At 29.8% G+C, this 26,737-nt stretch overlaps 2 protein-coding genes, 2 long non-coding RNA genes and 2 pseudogenes across 8 annotated transcripts; 4 read left to right on the plus strand and 2 right to left on the minus strand.

Moving 5' to 3' along the window:
• The first annotated feature begins 1,246 nt into the window (after positions 1-1,246).
• LOC121114091 (phospholipid hydroperoxide glutathione peroxidase-like) lies at positions 1,247-3,929 on the plus strand (annotated as a pseudogene).
• Positions 3,930-6,629: 2,700 nt separating this feature from the next.
• On the plus strand, positions 6,630-10,842 carry LOC121114090 (phospholipid hydroperoxide glutathione peroxidase-like; annotated as a pseudogene).
• Positions 10,843-12,581: 1,739 nt separating this feature from the next.
• On the plus strand, positions 12,582-15,156 carry LOC121114087 (uncharacterized). The gene is made up of 4 exons (XM_040707930.2): positions 12,582-12,768; positions 12,832-13,202; positions 13,270-13,357; positions 14,914-15,156. Exons 1-4 carry the CDS (start codon positions 12,655-12,657, stop codon positions 14,944-14,946), a joined length of 606 nt encoding a protein of 201 aa, XP_040563864.2. The 5' UTR covers positions 12,582-12,654; the 3' UTR covers positions 14,947-15,156.
• A 1,436-nt stretch (positions 15,157-16,592) lies between these two features.
• LOC121114086 (phospholipid hydroperoxide glutathione peroxidase-like) lies at positions 16,593-20,515 on the plus strand. Of its 4 annotated transcripts, none has more exons than XM_071887057.1 (5): positions 16,593-16,782; positions 18,333-18,382; positions 18,447-18,817; positions 18,887-18,974; positions 20,151-20,515. In XM_071887057.1, exons 2-5 carry the CDS (start codon positions 18,380-18,382, stop codon positions 20,181-20,183), a joined length of 495 nt encoding a protein of 164 aa, XP_071743158.1. In that variant the 5' UTR covers positions 16,593-16,782; positions 18,333-18,379; the 3' UTR covers positions 20,184-20,515. The 4 variants fall into 4 exon arrangements, with proteins under 4 accessions (XP_071743158.1, XP_040563862.1, XP_040563863.1 ...); XM_040707928.2 differs by lacking the exon at positions 16,593-16,782 and adding an exon at positions 18,011-18,120; XM_040707929.2 differs by lacking the exon at positions 16,593-16,782 and adding an exon at positions 18,073-18,189.
• Positions 20,516-22,308: 1,793 nt separating this feature from the next.
• LOC139904923 (uncharacterized) lies at positions 22,309-23,371 on the minus strand. 2 transcript variants are annotated; one of them, XR_011779241.1, is made up of 4 exons: positions 23,203-23,371; positions 23,010-23,149; positions 22,858-22,947; positions 22,309-22,798 (listed from the first exon to the last, which is right to left on the minus strand). It is a non-coding gene; the product is annotated as an uncharacterized lncRNA (long non-coding RNA). The 2 variants fall into 2 exon arrangements; XR_011779240.1 differs by having other exon boundaries at positions 22,309-22,947.
• A 377-nt stretch (positions 23,372-23,748) lies between these two features.
• LOC139904924 (uncharacterized) lies at positions 23,749-25,393 on the minus strand. Its single transcript, XR_011779242.1, has 3 exons — positions 24,712-25,393; positions 24,519-24,658; positions 23,749-24,456 (listed from the first exon to the last, which is right to left on the minus strand). It is a non-coding gene; the product is annotated as an uncharacterized lncRNA (long non-coding RNA).
• Positions 25,394-26,737: the final 1,344 nt, after the last annotated feature.

Below are 26,737 nucleotides of genomic sequence, written 5' to 3' on the forward strand. Positions count from 1 at the left end.
TGAATGAGTCAAGTACTGTTTAATGCTTTAATCTCCTCCAAAGCATTTTCAAGTTGTCAGGGTTACCATGTTAATTTCTTTTTTATTAGCATATCCATTATCATACATATAAATCCAGTTTGTTTTTTAGCTAACCCGTTCATTTGTAATTGGTAGTATAAAGAAGGAATTTAATTTTCCTTAGCAGTTTTCATTATTATTTAATTCCTGAATAGTGAACATCCTCTCCTAAATAGATTCAATTATATTAAAAACCTTTCAGAATTTTCGTGCGTGCTCATAAAAGACGTAGCGTAACCCTGAGTATTTGTTGCGAAGTTATTATTGTAAGTACTAGTTGGACACAGAGTAGAATGGGGGATCGGCATCGGAGTTATTCTAGCAAATATCTTTGTTGATATCTCCTTCCTCTCTTGTCACAGATGATTGTAGCTTATCTAATGAAACATCAAGGACATTATTCTTTCTTTCCTCCAAAACATTGTTCAAATTGTCAGGGTTACCATGTTGATTTTCGTTCCTTTTTTTTAACATGCCCATTCTACACTGGATTTTCTACTATGCAAGAATATCCTCTGGTATTTCCCATTCAGTTTGTTCATAGTATTAGTTGTGGTAGTTGGCTAAATTGATATGTTCTTATGTTGTACACAATGAAAAAATTTTTAGACCCGCTGGTTAGCATAATAAATATTTACTGTATGAGGTCACAATCCACAAATGCACATAAGAGATAATGTATATTATAATTTATGTATTCAAGCTTACTTGTAGGATATCTTCTCCTAACTATTAAAATAGACCAGAAAAAGTATAGTTGGCTACCGTATTCATATTGATCTAGATTCAGGAGTTTATTTTCTGCTACATTCTCATACATAGAGTTTCATTATATAATTTTCAATTGATTAAATAATAACTATGCTCCTAAATTTATGACTATTGATAATATGAAAATAATTATTTCTGAAATATTAATTATTGTAAAGAAAAGAAATATTGACTATTTATTATTATAAGTGAAGCTGGATTGATCTCGACATTGAATGATTTAGGATATTTTAATTACATATATTTCATGAGGGGACTAGGTTTAGATTACTGCATTATATTGTACAATGATATTAATATGATAAGATTCTATATTAACATAATTATTTTTGTCTTATCTGAAACTTCTTGTGTAAACGTTATATTGACACTATATTTGTGATATTGAGTATGTATTTTTTGAAATCCATGAGTAACTATATTTTATGTTTAGAATAACCATATAATAGTAGAAACTCATAAATTTTGTGTATTTTTTATATGTATATATGCAAAAAGTACCTTATTATAATATAAACAACGTACTCTTTGATATATGATATGAATAGCTAGATAAGATACTTTCTTATCTATCAAAAATCATTGTGTTTATACTAAGAAATTCAATTCGTCAATTGATTAACTCAACTCCTCATACAAATTATTACAGGTGCTTCTCGTCGAATTTCCTCGACAACGAAATTGTATTCTTCTATCATGGTAATTAGTCTCTTTAAGATCCATTCCTCAAAATGAATTAATTTAATTAACTTCCGTGATATATTAGGCACAGAAAGTAGAGAATATCTACGGCTTCAAGGCCCAAGACATTGATGGGAATGAAGTCTCCATGGAGAAATACAAGGATCACGTCTGTATCATTGTGAATGTTGCCTCTAAGTGAGGCAAGACTCGCGTAAACTACACTCAGTTGGTAGAGTTATTCAAAAAATACTCTGAAACTGAGGGTTTACGCATTTTAGGCTTTCCTTGCAATCAATTTGGTAATCAAGAGCCCGGAACGAATGCAGAAATTAAGGAATTTGCAGCTAAATACGGGGTCGAGTTTGATATGTTTGCCAAAATTGATGTTAATGGAAAGAACGCACTTCCATTGTTTAATTATTTGAAGGAAAAACAAGGTGGAACCTTTGGAAAGTAGGACTTTAGCATCCTTAGTCAAATATGCAAAAAATATATCGTATTGAATTTATTTATTCCATTTAGTTTTATCAAATGGAATTTCACAAAGTTTGTTGTGGATAAAAAAGGAGTTCCCGTCGCCCGATTCGCTCCTACACAAGACCCCTTACCGGTAAAAAAAAAAAAAAAAAACTCAATGATTTTAATTATTTATACCTAAATATGGGAGGAGTGTAAAGAAAAAACTAAGTATAGGGATTAGTATAGGCAAAATGGTTGAACGTGTGCTTTTTCTTCTTTTTTGTTCATCATTAAATCAGTCGAGTGGTGGTTAACCTCTTCCTTCTAAAAGAAGAATTTTAGCCCATCTTTGGTGTAAATTGTTTTCAAATGCATAACAAAATAAATATACATTTTTTAAGTATAATTATTATATTTTCCCTCCGCTAATCCTACTTTAAATTTAAAAGGTTCTCCTATTTATAGTAGTTATTCATTTTCTCCTCCCAAACGCAAATAACAGGCCCCTGATATTAATCATGGTCTGAATTCATAAATAACATATTTCTTGCTCCCGCTTTATCCTAGTACTCATACACAAATCCCATCTCTATTTATACCATCAATCATCATGCAACCAAAATAACTATCTGCAAATGTCAATTAGAAAAAAAAATGTACATTTTCAAAACCCAACCAATGTTTTCATTAATATATGGAATATCACATTTATGATTATTTTTTAAATTATTATCTGAAGCCTAGATAAATAGCTGCCATTAAACCAATATATTTCCAAATTGTTTTCCCATTTCCTATCCAACGTCTCAATCAAAGTATGATATTTTTAAAATACATCTGGTACAAACAATATAAAAAAAACAGGCCATCCGTTCGTGACTTATACCAATTCATAAGTTTTGGAGTTCCGTTTTATAAAAATGAAATCACACATTGATGAAAGCATAATCTTGCACCTTTGCTTTATTGTTTTTTTTTAAATCGGAGGATATTCTAAATTCCGGCGTCTATTCCGTCGTCTAATAATCATATCACAACCTTTTTCCCCTTACATATAAGATCAGATTTAACTACGGAATAGAGTGCAATCTGCATAACTAATTAATGTGGAGGCACCAAATTATTATTTCTTCCCCAATGTGCAAAAAAACAGATCCACAGTTGGTAAACTAAAGTACTTAATTGTAATCTAGGTTTACCAGTTGTAAATTGAACTCGTTTAGTATAAGAATTGCCTTTCATTTTTAGACTTAATTGGGAGTTAGTTCAATGGAACGGCTTTTGTTATGTTTTTCGTGATCCCTATTTCTTTATTTAGTAAATGTTGGATTTATTGCTAAAAGGGTTTCAAATAGTAAACCTATTAAAGATTTTACAAATGACACAAACTACGAGGTTATAAAATCCACATTTCTGGATGCACTGAACAGTTATTATTAGCAACACAGGAGAGAAAGGCTCTAAAAATTTATTTCTGAACGCATATCTGTAAATTCGATGGACTGATTCGTTTATGAGGTATAATAAATTAAATATAAGGAAAAGTTGCGTAATTTTAGGTTAATTTATTTTTAAAAAAAGTTGTATTAATTTTTGGATATAATAATTTATTATTTACTTTACACCATTATATGCAAATAATCATTAGCAAAAATTTTATAACCTTGTTTCAAGTCATAATCTGCGTTTTTTGTTTGTTTTTTTCTTACAGAAAGTAGAAGAAGAAATCAGTAACTACTTATAAATCGAATCATATCTGACTAGAACTTTTGAAGAAAAATCTACGAGTGTCTTATGACGAGTTCCACCTCAAGCTTTGTCTCCAAAGTGGTGTTAATCTGATGTTTATTTACTAGTGATTTTTCATATATTGTCAAAGTCAACTATATTATTTTATAACAAAAATTAAAAAATAATTAGGCTGCATAGCTCAATAGTTATCCAATGAATAACAATTTGTATCCATTAGTTAAGTGGTTTATGAATTACAATCCCTATCGCAAAGGTATTCAATCCAATTTTTGATCAAAATCATCACAAAAGGATCTCAGAACTCAGTGTTATATTGAGTCATACTCATGGTATCTGGAAAAAAGTTTAAGTGGAAAAAATGGCAAGATTCTTTTAAACTGATATATATATAAACCTATCTCCAATATAATATATATTCAGAAAAAAGAAAAATAAACAAACACGACAGCGGTTCGAATGGTAGAAGTAGTAATCCCTTAATTATCCGTTATCAATTATAATATTTTTAGACATGATAGATTATTCATATTAGACAAGAAACATAAGCATAATATATTGTCTAAGTATTTACATTTATTCAAGAAATAAATTAATTGATGGAAATATGGTAAACATTGACAAAGGAATTTACATTAATATTTGTTTCACAAGTTAATGAAATTGTAGCTGGATTCGTATTCTTAAATGGATTGAATGATATTAAGTGTTGTAATATTCATATTCTTTGATAAATATCCCTGAAGAACATTGTTACAAGTTACATATTCAAATGTTATTCTATCATACTAGAAAAATACAATTAAAAATGCGTTCAAAAAGCCTATAAGTCATTTTTTATGGTTCTCATAACTTGACTTGATGTCTATTGGAAATTCACAGTCCTAGATGTATAAATTCGAGGATTCGAGTCCTTTGAGTAACTACGCAATGCAACCAGTATCGTTCTCTTCGGACAAGAAAGAAGGTTTATGAAGAGACAAATGCCATCGTTCTATTGCAATTTCTGATTGATCCAACTCTACTGAGCTTTACAGTTTTCCTCGCGATCTCCAACGATACAACCTTTGACTGTCTCCCCATATCTTCTCTGGTGAGTCCTGTCTCTTCTTCTGACACATTCTGGATCATAACGAAGTGGAAATCACGGCTCTTGCCTAATATTATGCTAATGTTTGTTCGTCAATCCATGAATCCACTAAGAATAATCCATCATGATTCATGTTTAATGATATTATAATTGATAACGGCAAATTAAGTGATTAGACCTTCCTCTATTCGAACAGCCGGCGTGTTTGTTTATTTATCTTTTTCTTAATATGTATTATATTGGTGACAGTTTAAAAGAATCTTGTCGTTTTTTCCCAAAATCTTTAGTAATAGTTTTGAGATTTCATTTTTGAGTTTCCAAATGATAGATATAGGGTAAACCCTAAATTCTGTAAAAAATTAACTTCAAAAAAAATTATATAATACAACTCATATAAAATTGTTGAAGTCTGGCACACCTCCCAAAAGTATTTTTCTGTTGAGGCCCTATTTAACCATTCAAAATCACCAGATTTGGTCGAACAAGGATCTAATTTGCCCTGTAGCATCTTTGATTCCAATTAATCGTACCATAGTCCATAATTACTAATAACTGTACAAAGTTCATATGAGTTCAAGTATATTTGTTTTTCACCACAATAGGTTGCGTGATTGAAGCTTGTGCTGCTCCATATATTATTCGAACTCATTGGATGTTCACTACTCACAAATAAATAATAATATCAGCTGTTAAGGAAAAGAAAATTCATTCTTCAAATTACCAATTCCAAAAGACGGGCCAGGTAAAAAATTCACAGGATTTACATTACTGGCCTTATAGATAGAATATACCAATGAATTCTTTGAATTGGAAATCTAAGAATTAATTGAATATACATATAGTACGTTTTCAAGTGACGTCACAATTTTGATGTGGTCCATTTTGGGGGCTTTAACAATCAAGTTTTATAACAATGTCCCCTTTTTCCATTAATATTAAGAAAAATAGTGAACTATTGTAAGTCAAAATGGGACCAACAACAAAAAAGACTTAAACCTTCCTGTCTATAAATATTTTATCGCCCAATTGCCTTGTTTTTTTATATACCTGACCCAAAAATGTATTAATAATATGTTTTCATCGTTTTGCAATATTATTTCCGTGTTGTAAATACAAATTAACTATTATAATGGAAAGAATAAGATATTTTTCTTTAACTATTCCACTTTATTGGCCCTAATCGATAAAAAAATGTACAAATCTAGGCATTTTTAGTACATATTATTATGATTTTATTTAAATGTCTGTGTTTATCATTTGTACAAGTAGTATTCATTGCAAATATTATGTCTTTTTTATTCATAAAGCCATTTGATGGAGTTTTATCAAGGTTTATTGAAAATGTATCCATTTTATGTTGTAAAATGGCGTCTCCTTTAATTATGATGTAATGTATAATGTCAGTGCAAAAGGTCTATTTAATAATATTGTTTCCCTTTAAAACATTTTAACCTTCAAACTTTCTTGATTGTGTTAATATTTAATGTTATAAATAAAATAAAAAGTTTGGAACTCTAAAACGACTTATAAGTATAATACTATAATCCATTTATTTTTTGAAAAATAATTAGTTGAAATTTGTAGATAAGATATAAAAGTATAATTTAGAAATTTTTTAGATCGAAACAAGATCACATACGCTCATAAATTGAAATTAATGTACTAAAAATATCATAAAAATGATTGCAATCTGACTCAGTCTTCCCTACGTAAGTACATGGTAAGCTTGATGATCCAACAAATTATTTGATTGCGCAATAATGTCTGCAATTGTAATGATGGTATGACCAAAACTATTGTCCATTTTTATGCCATATTTGCTAGAAATACAAACAAATATTAAATACTAACTGGGTTAAAATATTTTGCTCTTTAACTAAATAATTTTCTTTCCAAAAGTAAATAAAGGTATAAATTAACCTTGGCAATAAAGAGAGGCCGGAGTTGTCGTGTTACTAAAGTAAACTTGCGTTTTACAGTCCTTAATATGACGTCATAAGTTATACATTTATTTATATGTGTACGTATATTTTACCAGTTTTTTACTTATATTTTAAAGTGCTGTTGGAAAGAGGCCAAGTAAGTTCTCTTTCAAATAATAATATATAGACAGATACTAGTAGTGTTTGGGAGTTATATAAGTTTTAAGTGAGTTAACTACATATGTTTAGAGTAACCATATATCATATGGATAGATAATACAATTTGTATTACTTTAATTACAAAAATGATTGCGTTTACACTAAGAAATTCAATTCGTCAATTGAGTAAAGTGACTCCTCTTGTTATAGGTGCTGGTATTGGAATTTCCTCGACGACGAAATTTTATTCATCTGTCATGGTAATTAGTCTTTTTAAGATCAATTCCCCAAAGTAAACTAATTTAATTTAATTTCATAAATTAGGCACAGAAAGTAGAGAATATCTACGGCTTCAAGGCCCAAGACATTGATGGGAATGACGTCTCCATGGAGAAGTACAATGACCACGTCTGTATCATTGTAAATGTTGCCTCTAAGTGAGGCAAGACTCGCGTAAACTACACTCAGTTGGTAGAGTTATTCAAAAAATACTCTGAAACTGAGGGTTTACGCATTTTAGGCTTTCCTTGCAATCAATTTGGTAATCAAGAGCCCGGAACGAATGCAGAAATTAAGGAATTTGCAGCTAAATACGGGGTCGAGTTTGATATGTTTGCCAAAATTGATGTTAATGGAAAGAACGCACTTCCATTGTTTAATTATTTGAAGGAAAAACAAGGTGGAACCTTTGGAAAGTAGGACTTTAGCATCCTTAGTCAAATATGCAAAAAATATATCGTATTGAATTTATTTATTCCATTTAGTTTTATCAAATGGAATTTCACAAAGTTTGTTGTGGATAAAAAAGGAGTTCCCGTCGCCCGATTCGCTCCTACACAAGACCCCTTACCGGTAAAAAAAAAAAAAAAAAACTCAATGATTTTAATTATTTATACCTAAATATGGGAGGAGTGTAAAGAAAAAAACTAAGTATAGGGATTAGTATAGGCAAAATGGTTGAACGTGTGCTTTTTCTTCTTTTTGTTTATCATTAAATCAGTCGAGTGGTGGTTAACCTCTTCCTTCTAAAAGAAGAATTTTAGCCCATCTTTGGTGTAAATTGTTTTCAAATGCATAACAAAATAAATATACATTTTTTAAGTATAATTATTATATTTTCCCTCCGCTAATCCTACTTTAAATTTAAAAGGTTCTCCTATTTATAGTAGTTATTCATTTTCTCCTCCCAAACGCAAATAACAGGCCCCTGATATTAATCATGGTCTGAATTCATAAATAACATATTTCTTGCTCCCGCTTTATCCTAGTACTCATACACAAATCCCATCTCTATTTATACCATCAATCATCATGCAACCAAAATAACTATCTGCAAATGTCAATTAGAAAAAAAAATGTACATTTTCAAAACCCAACCAATGTTTTCATTAATATATGGAATATCACATTTATGATTATTTTTTAAATTATTATCTGAAGCCTAGATAAATAGACCAATATATTTCCAAATTGTTTTCCCATTTCCTATCCAACGTCTCAATCAAAGTATGATATTTTTAAAATACATCTGGTACAAACAATATAAAAAAAACAGGCCATCCGTTCGTGACTTATACCAATTCATAAGTTTTGGAGTTCCGTTTTATAAAAATGAAATCACACATTGATGAAAGCATAATCTTGCACCTTTGCTTTATTGTTTTTTTTTAAATCGGAGGATATTCTAAATTCCGGCGTCTATTCCGTCGTCTAATAATCATATCACAACCTTTTTCCCCTTACATATAAGATCAGATTTAACTACGGAACAGAGTGCAATCTGCATAACTAATTAATGTGGAGGCACCAAATTATTATTTCTTCACCAATCTGCAAAAAAAACAGATCCACAGTTGGTAAACTAAAGTACTTAATTGTAATCTAGGTTTACCAGTTGTAAATTGAACTCGTTTAGTATAAGAATTGCCTTTCATTTTCAGACTTAATTGGGAGTTAGTTCAATGGAACGGCTTTTGTTATGTTTTTCGTGATCCCTATTTCTTTATTTAGTAAATGTTGGATTTATTGCTAAAAGGGTTTCAAATAGTAAACCTATTAAAGATTTTACAAATGACACAAACTACGAGGTTATAAAATCCACATTTCTGGATGCACTGAACAGTTATTATTAGCAACACAGGAGAGAAAGGCTCTAAAAATTTATTTCTGAATGCATATCTGTAAATTCGATGGACTGATTCGTTTATGAGGTATAATAAATTAAATATAAGGAAAAGTTGCGTAATTTTAGGTTAATTTATTTTTAAAAAAAGTTGTATTAATTTTTGGATATAATAATTTATTATTTACTTTACACCATTATATGCAAATAATCATTAGCAAAATTTTATAACCTTGTTTCAAGTCATAATCTGCGTTTTTTGTTTGTTTTTTTTACAGAAAGTAGAAGAAGAAATCAGGAACTACTTATAAATCGAATCATATCTGACTAGAACTTTTGAAGAAAAATCTACGAGTGTCTTATGACGAGTTCCACCTCAGGCTTTGTCTCCAAAGTGGTGTTAATCTGATGTTTATTTACTAGTGATTTGTCATATATTGTCAAAGTCAACTATATTATTTTATAACAAAAATTAAAAAATAATTAGGCTGCATAGCTCAATAGTTATCCAATGAATAACAATTTGTATCCATTAGTTAAGTGGTTTATGAATTACAATCCCTATCGCAAAGGTATTCAATCCAATTTTTGATCAAAATCATCACAAAAGGATCTCAGAACTCAGTGTTATATTGAGTCATACTCATGGTATCTGGAAAAAAGTTTAAGTGGAAAAAATGGCAAGATTCTTTTAAACTGATATATATATAAACCTATCTCCAATATAATATATATTCAGAAAAAAAGAAAAATAAACAAACACGACAGCGGTTCGAATGGTAGAAGTAGTAATCCCTTAATTATCCGTTATCAATTATAATATTTTTAGACATGATAGATTATTCATATTAGACAAGAAACATAAGCATAATATATTGTCTAAGTATTTACATTTATTCAAGAAATAAATTAATTGATGGAAATATGGTAAACATTGACAAAGGAATTTACATTAATATTTGTTTCACAAGTTAATGAAATTGTAGCTGGATTCGTATTCTTAAATGGATTGAATGATATTAAGTGTTGTAATATTCATATTCTTTGATAAATATCCCTGAAGAACATTGTTACAAGTTACATATTCAAATGTTATTCTATCATACTAGAAAAATACAAATAAAAATGAGTTCAAAAAGCCTATAAGTCATTTTTTATGGTTCTCATAACTTGACTTGATGTCTATTGGAAATTCACAGTCCTAGATGTATAAATTCGAGGATTCGAGTCCTTTGAGTAACTACGCAATGCAACCAGTATCGTTCTCTTCGGACAAGAAAGAAGGTTTATGAAGAGACAAATGCCATCGTTCTATTGCAATTTCTGATTGATCCAACTCTACTGAGCTTTACAGTTTTCCTCGCGATCTCCAACGATACAACCTTTGACTGTCTCCCCATATCTTCTCTGGTGAGTCCTGCCTCTTCTTCTGACACATTCTGGATCATAACGAAGTGGAAATCACGGCTCTTGCCTAATATTATGCTAATGTTTGTTCGTCAATCCATGAATCCACTAAGAATAATCCATCATGATTCATGTTTAATGATATTATAATTGATAACGGCAAATTAAGTGATTAGACCTTCCTCTATTCGAACAGCCGGCGTGTTTGTTTATTTATCTTTTTTCTTAATATGTATTATATTGGTGACAGTTTAAAAGAATCTTGTCGTTTTTTCCCAAAATCTTTAGTAATAGTTTTGAGATTTCATTTTTGAGTTTCCAAATGATAGATATAGGGTAAACCCTAAATTCTGTAAAAAATTAACTTCCAAAAAAAATTATATAATACAACTCATATAAAATTGTTGAAGTCTGGCACACCTCCCAAAAGTATTTTTCTGTTGAGGCCCTATTTAACCATTCAAAATCACCAGATTTGGTCGAACAAGGATCTAATTTGCCCTGTAGCATCTTTGATTCCAATTAATCGTACCATAGTCCATAATTACTAATAACTGTACAAAGTTCATATGAGTTCAAGTATATTTGTTTTTCACCACAATAGGTTGCGTGATTGAAGCTTGTGCTGCTCCATATATTATTCGAACTCATTGGATGTTCACTACTCACAAATAAATAATAATATCAGCTGTTAAGGAAAAGAAAATTCATTCTTCAAATTACCAATTCCAAAAGACGGGCCAGGTAAAAATTCACAGGATTTACATTACTGGCCTTATAGATAGAATATACCAATGAATTCTTTGAATTGGAAATCTAAGAATTAATTGAATATACATATAGTACGTTTTCAAGTGACGTCACAATTTTGATGTGGTCCATTTTGGGGGCTTTAACAATCAAGTTTTATAACAATGTCCCCTTTTTCCATTAATATTAAGAAAAATAGTGAACTATTGTAAGTCAAAATGGGACCAACAACAAAAAAGACTTAAACCTTCCTGTCTATAAATATTTTATCGCCCAATTGCCTTGTTTTTTTTATATACCTGACCCAAAAATGTATTAATAATATGTTTTCATCGTTTTGCAATATTATTTCCGTGTTGTAAATACAAATTAACTATTATAATGGAAAGAATAAGATATTTTTCTTTAACTATTCCACTTTATTGGCCCTAATCGATAAAAAAATGTACAAATCTAGGCATTTTTAGTACATATTATTATGATTTTATTTAAATGTCTGTGTTTATCATTTGTACAAGTAGTATTCATTGCAAATATTATGTCTTTTTTATTCATAAAGCCATTTGATGGAGTTTTATCAAGGTTTATTGAAAATGTATCCATTTTATGTTGTAAAATGGCGTCTCCTTTAATTATGATGTAATGTATAATGTCAGTGCAAAAGGTCTATTTAATAATATTGTTTCCCTTTAAAACATTTTAACCTTCAAACTTTCTTGATTGTGTTAATATTTAATGTTATAAATAAAATAAAAAGTTTGGAACTCTAAAACGACTTATAAGTATAATACTATAATCCATTTATTTTTTGAAAAATAATTAGTTGAAATTTGTAGATAAGATATAAAAGTATAATTTAGAAATTTTTTAGATCGAAACAAGATCACATACGCTCATAAATTGAAATTAATGTACTAAAAAAATATCATAAAAATGATTGCAATCTGACTCAGTCTTCCCTACGTAAGTACATGGTAAGCTTGATGATCCAACAAATTATTTGATTGCGCAATAATGTCTGCAATTGTAATGATGGTATGACCAAAACTATTGTCCATTTTTATGCCATATTTGCTAGAAATACAAACAAATATTAAATACTAACTGGGTTAAAATATTTTGCTCTTTAACTAAATAATTTTCTTTCCAAAAGTAAATAAAGGTATAAATTAACCTTGGCAATAAAGAGAGGCCGGAGTTGTCGTGTTACTAAAGTAAACTTGCGTTTTACAGTCCTTAATATGACGTCATAAGTTATACATTTATTTATATGTGTACGTATATTTTACCAGTTTTTTACTTATATTTTAAAGTGCTGTTGGAAAGAGGCCAAGTAAGTTCTCTTTCAAATAATAATATATAGACAGATACTAGTAGTGTTTGGGAGTTATATAAGTTTTAAGTGAGTTAACTACATATGTTTAGAGTAACCATATATCATATGGATAGATAATACAATTTGTATTACTTTAATTACAAAAATGATTGCGTTTACACTAAGAAATTCAATTCGTCAATTGAGTAAAGTGACTCCTCTTGTTATAGGTGCTGGTATTGGAATTTCCTCGACGACGAAATTTTATTCATCTGTCATGGTAATTAGTCTTTTTAAGATCAATTCCCAAAGTAAACTAATTTAATTTAATTTCATAAATTAGGCACAGAAAGTAGAGAATATCTACGGCTTCAAGGCCCAAGACATTGATGGGAATGACGTCTCCATGGAGAAGTACAAGGACCACGTCTGTATCATTGTGAATGTTGCCTCTAAGTGAGGCAAGACTCGCGTAAACTACACTCAGTTGGTAGAGTTATTCAAAAAATACTCTGAAACTGAGGGTTTACGCATTTTAGGCTTTCCTTGCAATCAATTTGGTAATCAAGAGCCCGGAACGAATGCAGAAATTAAGGAATTTGCAGCTAAATACGGGGTCGAGTTTGATATGTTTGCCAAAATTGATGTTAATGGAAAGAACGCACTTCCATTGTTTAATTATTTGAAGGAAAAACAAGGTGGAACCTTTGGAAAGTAGGACTTTAGCATCCTTTGTCAAATATGCAAAAAATATTGTATTGTTCATATTTATTCCATTTAGTTTTATCAAATGGAATTTCACAAAGTTTGTTGTGGATAAAAAAGGAGTTCCCGTCGCCCGATTCGCTCCTACACAAGACCCCTTACCGGTAAAAAAACAAAAAAAAAACTCAATGATTTTAATTATTTATACCTAAATATGGGAGGAGTGTAAAGAAAAAACTAAGTATAGGGATTAGTATAGGCAAAATGGTTGAACGTGGGATTTTTCTTCTTTTTTGTTCATCATTAAATCAGTCGAGTGGTGGTTAACCTCTTCCTTCTAAAAGAAGAATTTTAGCCCATCTTTGGTGTAAATTGTTTTCAAATGCATAACAAAATAAATATACATTTTTTAAGTATAATTATTATATTTTCCCTCCGCTAATCCTACTTTAAATTTAAAAGGTTCTCCTATTTATAGTAGTTATTCATTTTCTCCTCCCAAACGCAAATAACAGGCCCCTGTTATTAATCATGGTCTGAATTCATAAATAACATATTTCTTGCTCTCGCTTTATCCTAGTACTCATACACAAATCCCATCTCTATTTATATCATCATGCAACCAAAATAACTATCTGCAAATGTCAATTAGAAAAAAAAATGTACATTTTCAAAACCCAACCAATGTTTTCATTAATATATGGAATATCACATTTATGATTATTTTTAAATTATTATCTGAAGCCTAGATAAATAGCTGCCATTAAACCAATATATTTCCAAATTGTTTTCCCATTTCCTATCCAACGTCTCAATCAAAGTATGATATTTTTAAAATACATCTGGTACAAACAATATAAAAAAAAAAGGCAATCCGTTCGTGACTTATACCAATTCATAAGTTTTGGAGTTCAGTTTTATAAAAATGAAATCACACATTGATGAAAGCATAATCTTGCACCTTTGCTTTATTGTTTTGTTTTTTTTTTAAATCGGAGGATATTCTAAATTCCGGCGTCTATTCCGTCGTCTAATAATCATATCACAACCTTTTTCCCCTTACATATAAGATCAGATTTAACTACGGAATAGAGTGCAATCTGCATAACTAATTAATGTGGAGGCACCAAATTATTATTTCTTCACCAATCTGCAAAAAAAACAGATCCACAGTTGGTAAACTAAAGTACTTAATTGTAATCTAGGTTTACCAGTTGTAAATTGAACTCGTTTAGTATAAGAATTGCCTTTCATTTTTAGACTTAATTGGGAGTTAGTTCAATGGAACGGCTTTTGTTATGTTTTTCGTGATCCCTATTTCTTTATTTAGTAAATGTTGGATTTATTGCTAAAAGGGTTTCAAATAGTAAACCTATTAAAGATTTTACAAATGACACAAACTACGAGGTTATAAAATCCACATTTCTGGATGCACTGAACAGTTATTATTAGCAACACAGGAGAGAAAGGCTTTAAAAATTTATTTCTGAACGCATATCTGTAAATTCGATGGACTGATTCGTTTATGAGGTATAATAAATTAAATATAAGGAAAAGTTGCGTAATTTTAGGTTAATTTATTTTTAAAAAAGTTGTATTAATTTTTATATAATAATTTATTATTTACTTTACACCATTATATGCAAATAATCATTAGCAAAAATTTTATAACCTTGTTTCAAGTCATAATCTGCGTTTTTTGTTTGTTTTTTTCTTACAGAAAGTAGAAGAAGAAATCAGGAACTACTTATAAATCGAATCATATCTGACTAGAACTTTTGAAGAAAAATCTACGAGTGTCTTATGACGAGTTCCACCTCAAGCTTTGTCTCCAAAGTGGTGTTAATCTGATGTTTATTTACTAGTGATTTTCATATATTGTCAAAGTCAACTATATTATTTTATAACAAAAATTAAAAAATAATTAGGCTGCATAGCTCAATAGTTATCCAATGAATAACAATTTGTATCCATTAGTTAAGTGGTTTATGAATTACAATCCCTATCGCAAAGGTATTCAATCCAATTTTTGATCAAAATCATCACAAAAGGATCTCAGAACTCAGTGTTATATTGAGTCATACTCATGGTATCTGGAAAAAAGTTTAAGTGGAAAAAATGGCAAGATTCTTTTAAACTGATATATATATAAACCTATCTCCAATATAATATATATTCAGAAAAAAGAAAAATAAACAAACACGACAGCGGTTCGAATGGTAGAAGTAGTAATCCCTTAATTATCCGTTATCAATTATAATATTTTTAGACATGATAGATTATTCATATTAGACAAGAAACATAAGCATAATATATTGTCTAAGTATTTACATTTATTCAAGAAATAAATTAATTGATGGAAATATGGTAAGCATTGACAAAGGAATTTACATTAATATTTGTTTCACAAGTTAATGAAATTGTAGCTGGATTCGTATTCTTAAATGGATTGAATGATATTAAGTGTTGTAATATTCATATTCTTTGATAAATATCCCTGAAGAACATTGTTACAAGTTACATGTTCAAATGTTATTCTATCATACTAGAAAAATACAAATAAAAATGAGTTCAAAAAGCCTATAAGTCATTTTTTATGGTTCTCATAACTTGACTTGATGTCTATTGGAAATTCACAGTCCTAGATGTATAAATTCGAGGATTCGAGTCCTTTGAGTAACTACGCAATGCAACCAGTATCGTTCTCTTCGGACAAGAAAGAAGGTTTATGAAGAGACAAATGCCATCGTTCTATTGCAATTTCTGATTGATCCAACTCTACTGAGCTTTACAGTTTTCCTCGCGATCTCCAACGATACAACCTTTGACTGTCTCCCCATATCTTCTTTGGTGAGTCCTGTCTCTTCTTCTGACACATTCTGGATCATAACGAAGTGGAAATCACGGCTCTTGCCTAATATTATGCTAATGTTTGTTCGTCAATCCATGACTCCACTAAGAATAATCCATCATGATTCATGTTTAATGATATTATAATTGATAACGGCAAATTAAGTGATTAGACCTTCCTCTATTCGAACAGCCGGCGTGTTTGTTTATTTATCTTTTTTCTTAATATGTATTATATTGGTGACAGTTTAAAAGAATCTTGTCGTTTTTTCCCAAAATCTTTAGTAATAGTTTTGAGATTTCATTTTTGAGTTTCCAAATGATAGATATAGGGTAAACCCTAAATTCTGTAAAAATTAACTTCCAAAAAAATTATATAATACAACTCATATAAAATTGTTGAAGTCTGGCACACCTCCCAAAAGTATTTTTCTGTTGAGGCCCTATTTAACCATTCAAAATCACCAGATTTGGTCGAACAAGGATCTAATTTGCCCTGTAGCATCTTTGATTCCAATTAATCGTACCATAGTCCATAATTACTAATAACTGTACAAAGTTCATATGAGTTCAAGTATATTTGTTTTTCACCACAATAGGTTGCGTGATTGAAGCTTGTGCTGCTCCATATATTATTCGAACTCATTGGATGTTCACTACTCACAAATAAATAATAATATCAGCTGTTAAGGAAAAGAAAATTCATTCTTCAAATTACCAATTCCAAAAGACGGGCCAGGTAAAAAATTCACAGGATTTACATTACTGGCCTTATAGATAGAATATACCAATGAATTCTTTGAATTGGAAATCTAAGAATTAATTGAATATACATATAGTACGTTTTCAAGTGACGTCACAATTTTGATGTGGTCCATTTTGGGGGCTTTAACAATCAAGTTTTATAACAATGTCCCCTTTTTCCATTAATATTAAGAAAAATAGTGAACTATTGTAAGTCAAAATGGGACCAACAACAAAAAGACTTAAACCTTCCTGTCTATAAATATTTTATCGCCCAATTGCCTTGTTTTTTTATATACCTGACCCAAAAATGTATTAATAATATGTTTTCATCGTTTTGCAATATTATTTCCGTGTTGTAAATACAAATTAACTATTATAATGGAAAGAATAAGATATTTTTCTTTAACTATTCCACTTTATTGGCCCTAATCGATAAAAAAATGTACAAATCTAGGCATTTTTAGTACATATTATTATGATTTTATTTAAATGTCTGTGTTTATCATTTGTACAAGTAGTATTCATTGCAAATATTATGTCTTTTTTTATTCATAAAGCCATTTGATGGAGTTTTATCAAGGTTTATTGAAAATGTATCCATTTTATGTTGTAAAATGGCGTCTCCTTTAATTATGATGTAATGTATAATGTCAGTGCAAAAGGTCTATTTAATAATATTGTTTCCCTTTAAAACATTTTAACCTTCAAACTTTCTTGATTGTGTTAATATTTAATGTTATAAATAAAATAAAAAGTTTGGAACTCTAAAACGACTTATAAGTATAATACTATAATCCATTTATTTTTTGAAAAATAATTAGTTGAAATTTGTAGATAAGATATAAAAGTATAATTTAGAAATTTTTTAGATCGAAACAAGATCACATACGCTCATAAATTGAAATTAATGTACTAAAAAATATCATAAAAATGATTGCAATCTGACTCAGTCTTCCCTACGTAAGTACATGGTAAGCTTGATGATCCAACAAATTATTTGATTGCGCAATAATGTCTGCAATTGTAATGATGGTATGACCAAAACTATTGTCCATTTTTATGCCATATTTGCTAGAAATACAAACAAATATTAAATACTAACTGGGTTAAAATATTTTGCTCTTTAACTAAATAATTTTCTTTCCAAAAGTAAATAAAGGTATAAATTAACCTTGGCAATAAAGAGAGGCCGGAGTTGTCGTGTTACTAAAGTAAACTTGCGTTTTACAGTCCTTAATATGACGTCATAAGTTATACATTTATTTATATGTGTACGTATATTTTACCAGTTTTTTACTTATATTTTAAAGTGCTGTTGGAAAGAGGCCAAGTAAGTTCTCTTTCAAATAATAATATATAGACAGATACTAGTAGTGTTTGGGAGTTATATAAGTTTTAAGTGAGTTAACTACATATGTTTAGAGTAACCATATATCATATGGATAGATAATACAATTTGTATTACTTTAATTACAAAAATGATTGCGTTTACACTAAGAAATTCAATTCGTCAATTGAGTAAAGTGACTCCTCTTGTTATAGGTGCTGGTATTGGAATTTCCTCGACGACGAAATTTTATTCATCTGTCATGGTAATTAGTCTTTTTAAGATCAATTCCCCAAAGTAAACTAATTTAATTTAATTTCATAAATTAGGCACAGAAAGTAGAGAATATCTACGGCTTCAAGGCCCAAGACATTGATGGGAATGACGTCTCCATGGAGAAGTACAAGGACCACGTCTGTATCATTGTGAATGTTGCCTCTAAGTGAGGCAAGACTCGCGTAAACTACACTCAGTTGGTAGAGTTATTCAAAAAATACTCTGAAACTGAGGGTTTACGCATTTTAGGCTTTCCTTGCAATCAATTTGGTAATCAAGAGCCCGGAACGAATGCAGAAATTAAGGAATTTGCCGCTAAATACGGTGTTGAGTTTGATATGTTTGCCAAAATTGATGTTAATGGAGGGAACGCACATCCTTTGTTTAATTATTTGAAGGAAAAACAGGGTGGAACTCTTGGAAAGTAGGACTTTAGCATTCTTTGCCAAATATGTAAAAAATATATCGTATTGAATTTATTTATTCCATTTAGTTTTATCAAATGGAATTTCACGAAGTTTGTTGTGGATAAAAAAGGAGTTCCCGTCGCCCGATTCGCTCCTACACAAGACCCCATACCGGTAAAAAAATCTGAATATAGTGAATTATATATTCAAAAATAATACTTTTATCCTATTTATCCCCGAAATTAGTCTGTATTCCACCAAAAAATAATTATAGATCACAAAAGGTGATCTGAATATTAACAAATTTTCAAAAAATAAACAAAATTGGTTGTAAAACCAAAATAACTACCTTTAAATGGCATTCCTTATTTAGGACTGAAGACAGCAGTCTAGGTCCAGTTCAGTCCTGTATATCAGTCCTAAAACTTATAAAGGCTGTCCTTGATGACGTCAATCATCTATATTTTGTATTTTTTTAAATCAGTTCTTCTATTACTGACAGCCCAAAGGATCGACAGTCATTACAACTGGTCTCAAGCAATAATAGGACCAGTCCTAAGAATGGACTGGATTGGACCGAATAAATAAGGACTGACATTTAGTATTTCTTAATACTAAGCAATATTTTATAATGCAACTTGTTAAATTGATGTCGAAACCAATTCATAAGTGTCTGACTTCAGTTTGATAAAAATGACATTACACATTGATTAAAGCATAATAATGAAAGAAAAAAAAATGTTTTTCAAAAAGTTGGCGGTAACCAAAGTTACGGCCGTCTATATTTCACTAATAATCGTATCACAATCATTTTTTGTTGTATACTTGTTTTAAAGATGACATCAATGAGTTGAGTTGTATCGGACCTTTATATGGAATTAAAAATTGATCTTCTTAAATTTGAAAAACATTCCAAATGTCTTCAACATGCTGGGCCAGATTTATCCATGATCTAGGACGCAATCTGCCATTCCTGAATAAATTGATTATGCCATGGAGTCGCCAAATTATTAGGCGTCTGCAAGCTTTGGGCTCGAGGGGTTTAGTCTCCCCCAAAAAAAAAAAAAATTTGATTTTTTTATTCAAAAAAATTAATATTTGAAATGGATTTTTTCCAAAAAAAATATAATTTTTGTATTATTTTTCAAAATAATACAAAAATTAAGCCCCTTCCCCAAAAAAAACCTATATGTATATAATCTTGCGGACTGCCCAGCTCATGTATTAATTTTCGGAGATATAGATATGATTATTAAATATACATTATTATTATTTGAAAATATTTCATTCACAAAATTGTATATCCTTGTTTCAAGTCTTCACCTGAAATTTTTTGTTTTTTTCTTACAGAAAATGGAAGAAGAAATTAAGAAGTACTTTTAAATTTAATAATATCTGACCATGGCTTTTGAAGAAAAATCACCGAAGTTTTTTTATGACGAGTTCCACCTTCAGCTTTGTTTTCAAAGTGGTGGTAATCTGATGTTTATTTAATTGTGATTTTTCATTCTGTATCGTGCATCAATATTATTTCAAGGGGTTTATTGTCAGCCCAAAGTGTTTCCTATTTTCCTTCAGTTTTTTTTTTAATATCATTTATTTTTTCATCAATCAAAAATTAATCGAGAAATCATTTGATTTATTTCATTCATATGTATATATTTATTACAGTTTTCCTTGAATTAAATCATGTCCGAGTCACCGATTAAAAGAAATAGCAAGTGCAAATATTATTTTAAATAGATAACGTAATGAGGTAATTACGGGTTTGTTATAAGGAGCCTGGTTGTAATGACTGGATGACGACTCATCATTGGAAGGTCGATATATACTAGTTACAACTATTGAAAAAAATATTGGGGCACCTGATCCCTTGGTGATTACGGCCATGTATTATGCTCTTAACGAATCATTAGTCATAACCAGAGTTTGGATAAATTCATTTTACACCAAGTCGAATCTCAATTCTGTTCTCACCAGTCCATGTCTTTGAATATTTTCATCGAGTCCACATATTTTTTTTAAATTAATTTGAAATTCAGAATTATAATATAGGGGTCATAATGTTTAGGCTTTTCTTGAGTTCAATATAAACTCAAACTTTCAAGTCCAAGTCAAGTCGCAAGTCTCGAATTCAAGTCATTAATTCTGAACATTACTCATTAACATAACGTTAACTTCTAAAGGCATCATTTGAAACATGGATTTCCTGTGATCGATTCCCCTTTCTCCTACAATGCCTGAACTATCTATAAAAACCAATTTTTGATAAAGTAATTTAATCTGATAAAACTATTTTTTTTTAGGGTTACAAACTATCTTCAGGCTTGGATCTGTCCCAAAAATTTTCTGTTCATGCGTTATGTTCTATAAAATTTTAGTTCATTAAAAAAAAAAAAGATAAACATGTCATCAATGTGCGTACAAACTTAATTAGCTACAAAACGTACCAGAAATGACGTCATATTATTGGTATAGGTGCAAGTTTTCAATTCACCAATCATCTACTTTTGTCCTGACATGTCGTCTTGTTACACAGTCTCTTGGCACTTTTTCATAAATCCTCAAAACGTTCGTTTTTATTGGTTTTATCAAGGTCCAAACTCTTGTTTTCTTAATTTTTTTCTAAAATAAAACAGAACTCAAAATATTTTTTCTTAAAAATCAAGAATCAAAATTTATTAATTAATAAGCCCTTAGGCCTTCCTAAAATCAGAAATGATCGGGCTCAGTGTCTATTTTTTTTTTATTTTTTTTTTGAAATCTAAATTTGGTCTGCCTAATATATATTAATTAATCAAGGGATTTTTTACATATAATTGGTTAAACCCAGGCTTTTAAGTGCCCCGTGTTTTGTTTTCTTGGGTTCCGTTCAATTTTATTGCGTTTAGTGTTGAGCCGTTTTTAATATTTTGTTCAGCATTCAACTCATAAATTTGAAAAAATAAGTTGGGGTTACAAGTAAGTCTGAATAGATTGTAAGGTTGATTGATAATAAAGATTTAACATAAGCTAATTTCATATCTTACGATTTTACGCATTTGGTCCTAGCCAAACTCCAACTAATCAAAGTTAATAGAAATACAAGGTTATACCATAACTATAGTTGATAATATTGTAGAGAATAACGCGTGCGAGTAGAAGGGGGGGAGAAAGACATATGGTATTATTGTTTAAATACTGATGAGATTATCATCTGCCTGCTGTATTATGATTATTTATATATATTATTTTATTATATGATTTTTGAGGGTATAACGAAAGAATTTATTAGCAAAATGTTTAATAAAAATATACTACGTATAATTGACTTAGACGGTTTTTATCCGTTACAGTGGATTTGAAAACGTCACATTCTATGAAATTGTAATTCATTATGAACCATATTCTCAGAATAATAACTAATAAAACGACAAAGTAAGAGTATTTCGAAATATATTTGAAGTTCCTAGTTTAAAATAGAAGGCTTAAATTAAATATAATCAACATACTAAAAATAAACCATCATACATTTAAGTTAAATATACAAAATTAAACAATTAGAATCATATAACTAATAATAACAATAAATTATAAACACATAATATTGAAATAATAGATTGATCCAAATAATATTTTCTTGTTCTAACATCGGAATTCAGTTCAATATGTCATAACTTTAGGTTGCAAAACACAAGCCAGGCGTGGGGTTTAATAAAAATATCATCACCCTTTTTTCCTCATGTGCAAGTTGCATATACAATTGTGCACAGGATAGAAAAATCTCTACCGATAAGATCTTAATTATTAATAATAAAGTAAATGTCAAAATCATAAAATAATGTTAGATTTAAATCCATATCTTCTTCCAATCTTAGTACGAACAGCTTCTAGAATCCCACTTTCATTTATTTCATGTTTATCTAAGAAAAGAAACGTTAATCCATGCAGTAAATATTACTCCTTATTAAGAACATCAAAAAAAGACCCCTGGTGATTTATGCTTGTATAACAACATACTATTATAATGAAGGATACACACAATTACTAATTATAATGCTACACCCAATGTAACTACCTCCGTTGTTGTGACCATTTAAGGCGTTGTTTTTGCCTTTTATGAGTTTTTTGAACATCATTTCTTGGAGCTTATGAACCATAGCTAATCCTTAAGTGACAAAAAAGTAATATTTATAGACTATGTAATATTGGAAAACCTAATGATCATACCAAAGTCTTTAAGCGAAGTAAGTAGTCTCAGACAAACTAGTTGCGAACCATCCAAAGCTACTACCCCCGTTGTTGTGACCATTTAAGCAGTTGTTTTTGCCCTTTACTGAGTTGTGTATCATAATTCTTGATATGTTTAGCTAAAATAAAATCATATTTTATGGTTAGATTTAAAAAAAAATTGAATACTTACTGTGAGATAGTACAAAATTCAGAGTTCCATTTCGATATTCGTAAATACTTTTTACTGATAACATGATCATCATTTGGTGTGGATGACTCAAAACATTTTTATATGTATTTCTATATATGACATCAGTACCAACATCCTCCATTAATTTAATGATGGTTCCTCGGGAAGGGATATGCGTTATGGTCCATAACGCGTGTACTACTGATGTTTGACTTCCACCACGCTTTTAATATTTATGTCATAGTCATAGTTGATAATATTGTAGAGAAAAACGCGTGCAAGGAGAAGGGGGAAAAAAAGACATATGGTATCATTGTTTAAAATACTGATGTGATTATCATCTGCCTGCTTTATTATGATTTTTGAGGGTATAACGAATGTATTTATTAGCAATATGTTTAATGAAGATATAATACGTATAATTGACTTCGACGTTTTTAATCCGTTACAGTAGATTTGAAAACGTCACACTCCATGAAATTGTAATTCATTATGAACCTTATTCTCAGAATAATAGCTAATGAAACGACAAAGTTGAGTATTTGAAATATATTTGAAGCTAAAAGTTTAAAAAAGAAGGCTTTAATTAAATATAATCTACATACTAAAAAATAAACCATTAAACATTTAAGTTAAATATACAAAATTAAACAATTAAAATCATATAACTATTAATAATAAAAAATTATAAATACAGAATATTGAAATAATAGATTGATCCAGATAATTTTTTCTTGTTCTAACATCGGAATTCAGTTAAATATGGCATAACTTTAGGTTGCAATACACAAGCGAGACGTGGAGTTTAATCAAAAAGATAATCACCCCTCTTCTTCATGTGGAAGTTGCTATATACAATTGTGCACAGGATAGATATATCTCTACCGATGAGATCTAACTAATTATTAATAATAAAGTAAATGTAAAAATCATAAAATTAGACAATAAATATACTAATAAAAAATTGTGAGAAATAAATACATCGTAAAGATTTAGAGCAAAAGCTAATTATGTAGTAATGTCCGGCGATATTACTCCCTATTAAGAGCATCAAAAAAGATTTTTCCCCGTTATTTAGGTATGCTTATATAACAACATACATATACATACATCATGAAGGATATACACAATTGTTAATTATAATGCAACACCCAATGTAACTACCCTCGTTGTTGTGACCATTTAAACAGTTGTTTTTGCCTTTTATGAGTTTTCTGAACCCCATTTCTTGAAGCCCATCAACCATAGCTAAGCCTTAAGTGATAAAAAAGTAATATTTATTGACTATGTAATATTGGAAAACCTAATTATCATACCCAAGTCTTAAAGCGAAGTAAGTAGTCTCAGACAAACTAATTGCAAACCATCCAAAACTACTTCCCCCGTTGTTGTGACCATTTAAGCAGTTGTTTTTGCCCTTTACTGAGTTGTGTAGCATAATTCTTGATATGTTTAGCTAAAATAGAATCATAATTTATGGTTAGATTTAAAAAAAAATTGAATACTTACTGTGAGATAGTACAAAATTCAGAGTTCCATTTCGATATTCGTAAATACTTTTTACTGATAACTTGATCGTCATTTGGTGTGGATGACTCAAACCATTTTATATGTACTTCTATATATGACATCAGTACCAACGTCCTCCATTAATTTAATGATGGTTCCTCGGGAAGGGATATGTTTACCCTTGTATTTCTCCATAAATTTTTTGAACGTAGATGATTAGCAAAGGATAAGGTTATATTACATGCAATAAGCATCGTTGTGAGATCAAAGTTATAGTCTGACTTGATGTATTCATCGTTAAATTGATTTTATAGATGAATATCCATACTCTTGTTATGAGATGAGGATAATGAGTGGCGTGTAATTCTAGACAGAGGACTAAAGGCACAAATCCGACAAACCATCTGTTTCTCATCCGGTAAGTATTTTCCAAATTCCTAGGCCTCCATTTTCAGAAATCCAGACAGAAGGCGACGTGGAGTAATTCCTTGAGACATATATATTACTTATTATTGTTACCTCGCTATCACAAAACTATACAGTGTATTTCTTCGTCAGCTGTTGATTTTTTGCTCCTTTTCTCCTAATCAGTGTTGTGAACATTCATCAGTAGAATTATAATTAGTTTCTTTTAAACTCTATACAATTATCAACAATAGTACGATAGTTGGGAAGAATTGGCCAACTACCAACTGTTTTCGGGCTTTTTTTCTGTTTCTTTTCGGACTAAAGGTTGCGTGATACATTAGAGGTAACACCATGTTCAAGGTTATTATGCTTGACAACCCATCCCACTCGCCATAAACTAAGTTAAAATACGACCCACTATCAAATATATATTTGTTAGATTTTGACAATTTTTTTTGGATTAGAAAAATACTTCAAGACAAATCCGTTGTTTTATTGATTGCACACAAAAATATCGAAAAACGCTTATAATGTAAAAAAAAGAAAAAAAAGAAGTCTGGATGAAAGGTTTTGGATACTTGACAAGCGTTAATTTGAGATAAAATTGAAAAAAAAGTTATGAAGGTATCCTTGAAAAACACTTTTTTTTTTCTTGAGTGGAAACCTTAATCGTCCAAGTGATTTCAATTTTAAGAGTAACTGTCACGAGAATTAGTGGAACAGAACGCTAAAATCCCATTTTTAACTTAATTTTTTACCAGAGACAAAAATTCTTTTTTTTATGAGCCTGAATTTTAGAAAATGAAACATGAAATTTTTTGGAGTGTGTGGCCCTGCTTCACTAATACAAATAAACTCAAAAACTCCATTTCCTATTTTGGAGAAAAGGAGAACAGAAAAACAACGGTATTTTATTTACTTTTTAATAGAAATTTTGCCATAAAGGGTAGAAAAAAGTATCGTAGCCTGCTTTTGAACAAAAATATTCACAACTTCTTCTTTTTCAATCTTAATACTTTTATCAAAGTTCATCACGGCAAGTGCTGTCAGTTTCGAGTCCTTCATGGTCGATCTTAGCACAGTCTCGATTCTCCTAAGACCAGAAAAGTTTCTTTCTACATCACAGATTGTAACTGTTAGGATGCAAGCAATTCTCAGTAGAGTGCAAATATTCGGACACTTGTCACATATCACACTTGTTCAAACAGATAAGAGATAAATTAGCTTATCAATTGAATTTTCCCACCTTATTTACCGCATTTGAAGCTCCACTTCCAAACTTTCGAATCTTGGTATGTCTTTTTTTAAGATACCCAACTTTTGAATGAGATCTGGAAGATTAATATTGTTTTTTTTTTTTGTTTTTTTTTTTGATAAGGTCGGGCAATAGTTCAAAAAGACTTAGTATGCCATCAATTGATGGCTTGCAGAACCTGGTACTCATTTCTTAAATGACACTATACAAAAATAGAAAAAAAATGGTTCTCATTCATCTCCTCTAACTCTCTCACAGAAATTAAGAATGTCCAAATACCACGAATAAAATATTTCATCCATCCCACTTCTCATTTTTCTCAGATCATCCAACCCATTATCGAATTTTGACAAACCAGAGAAA

Source organism: Lepeophtheirus salmonis, chromosome 3, assembly GCF_016086655.4.
Source record: "Lepeophtheirus salmonis chromosome 3, UVic_Lsal_1.4, whole genome shotgun sequence".
NCBI lineage: Eukaryota > Metazoa > Arthropoda > Copepoda > Siphonostomatoida > Caligidae > Lepeophtheirus > Lepeophtheirus salmonis.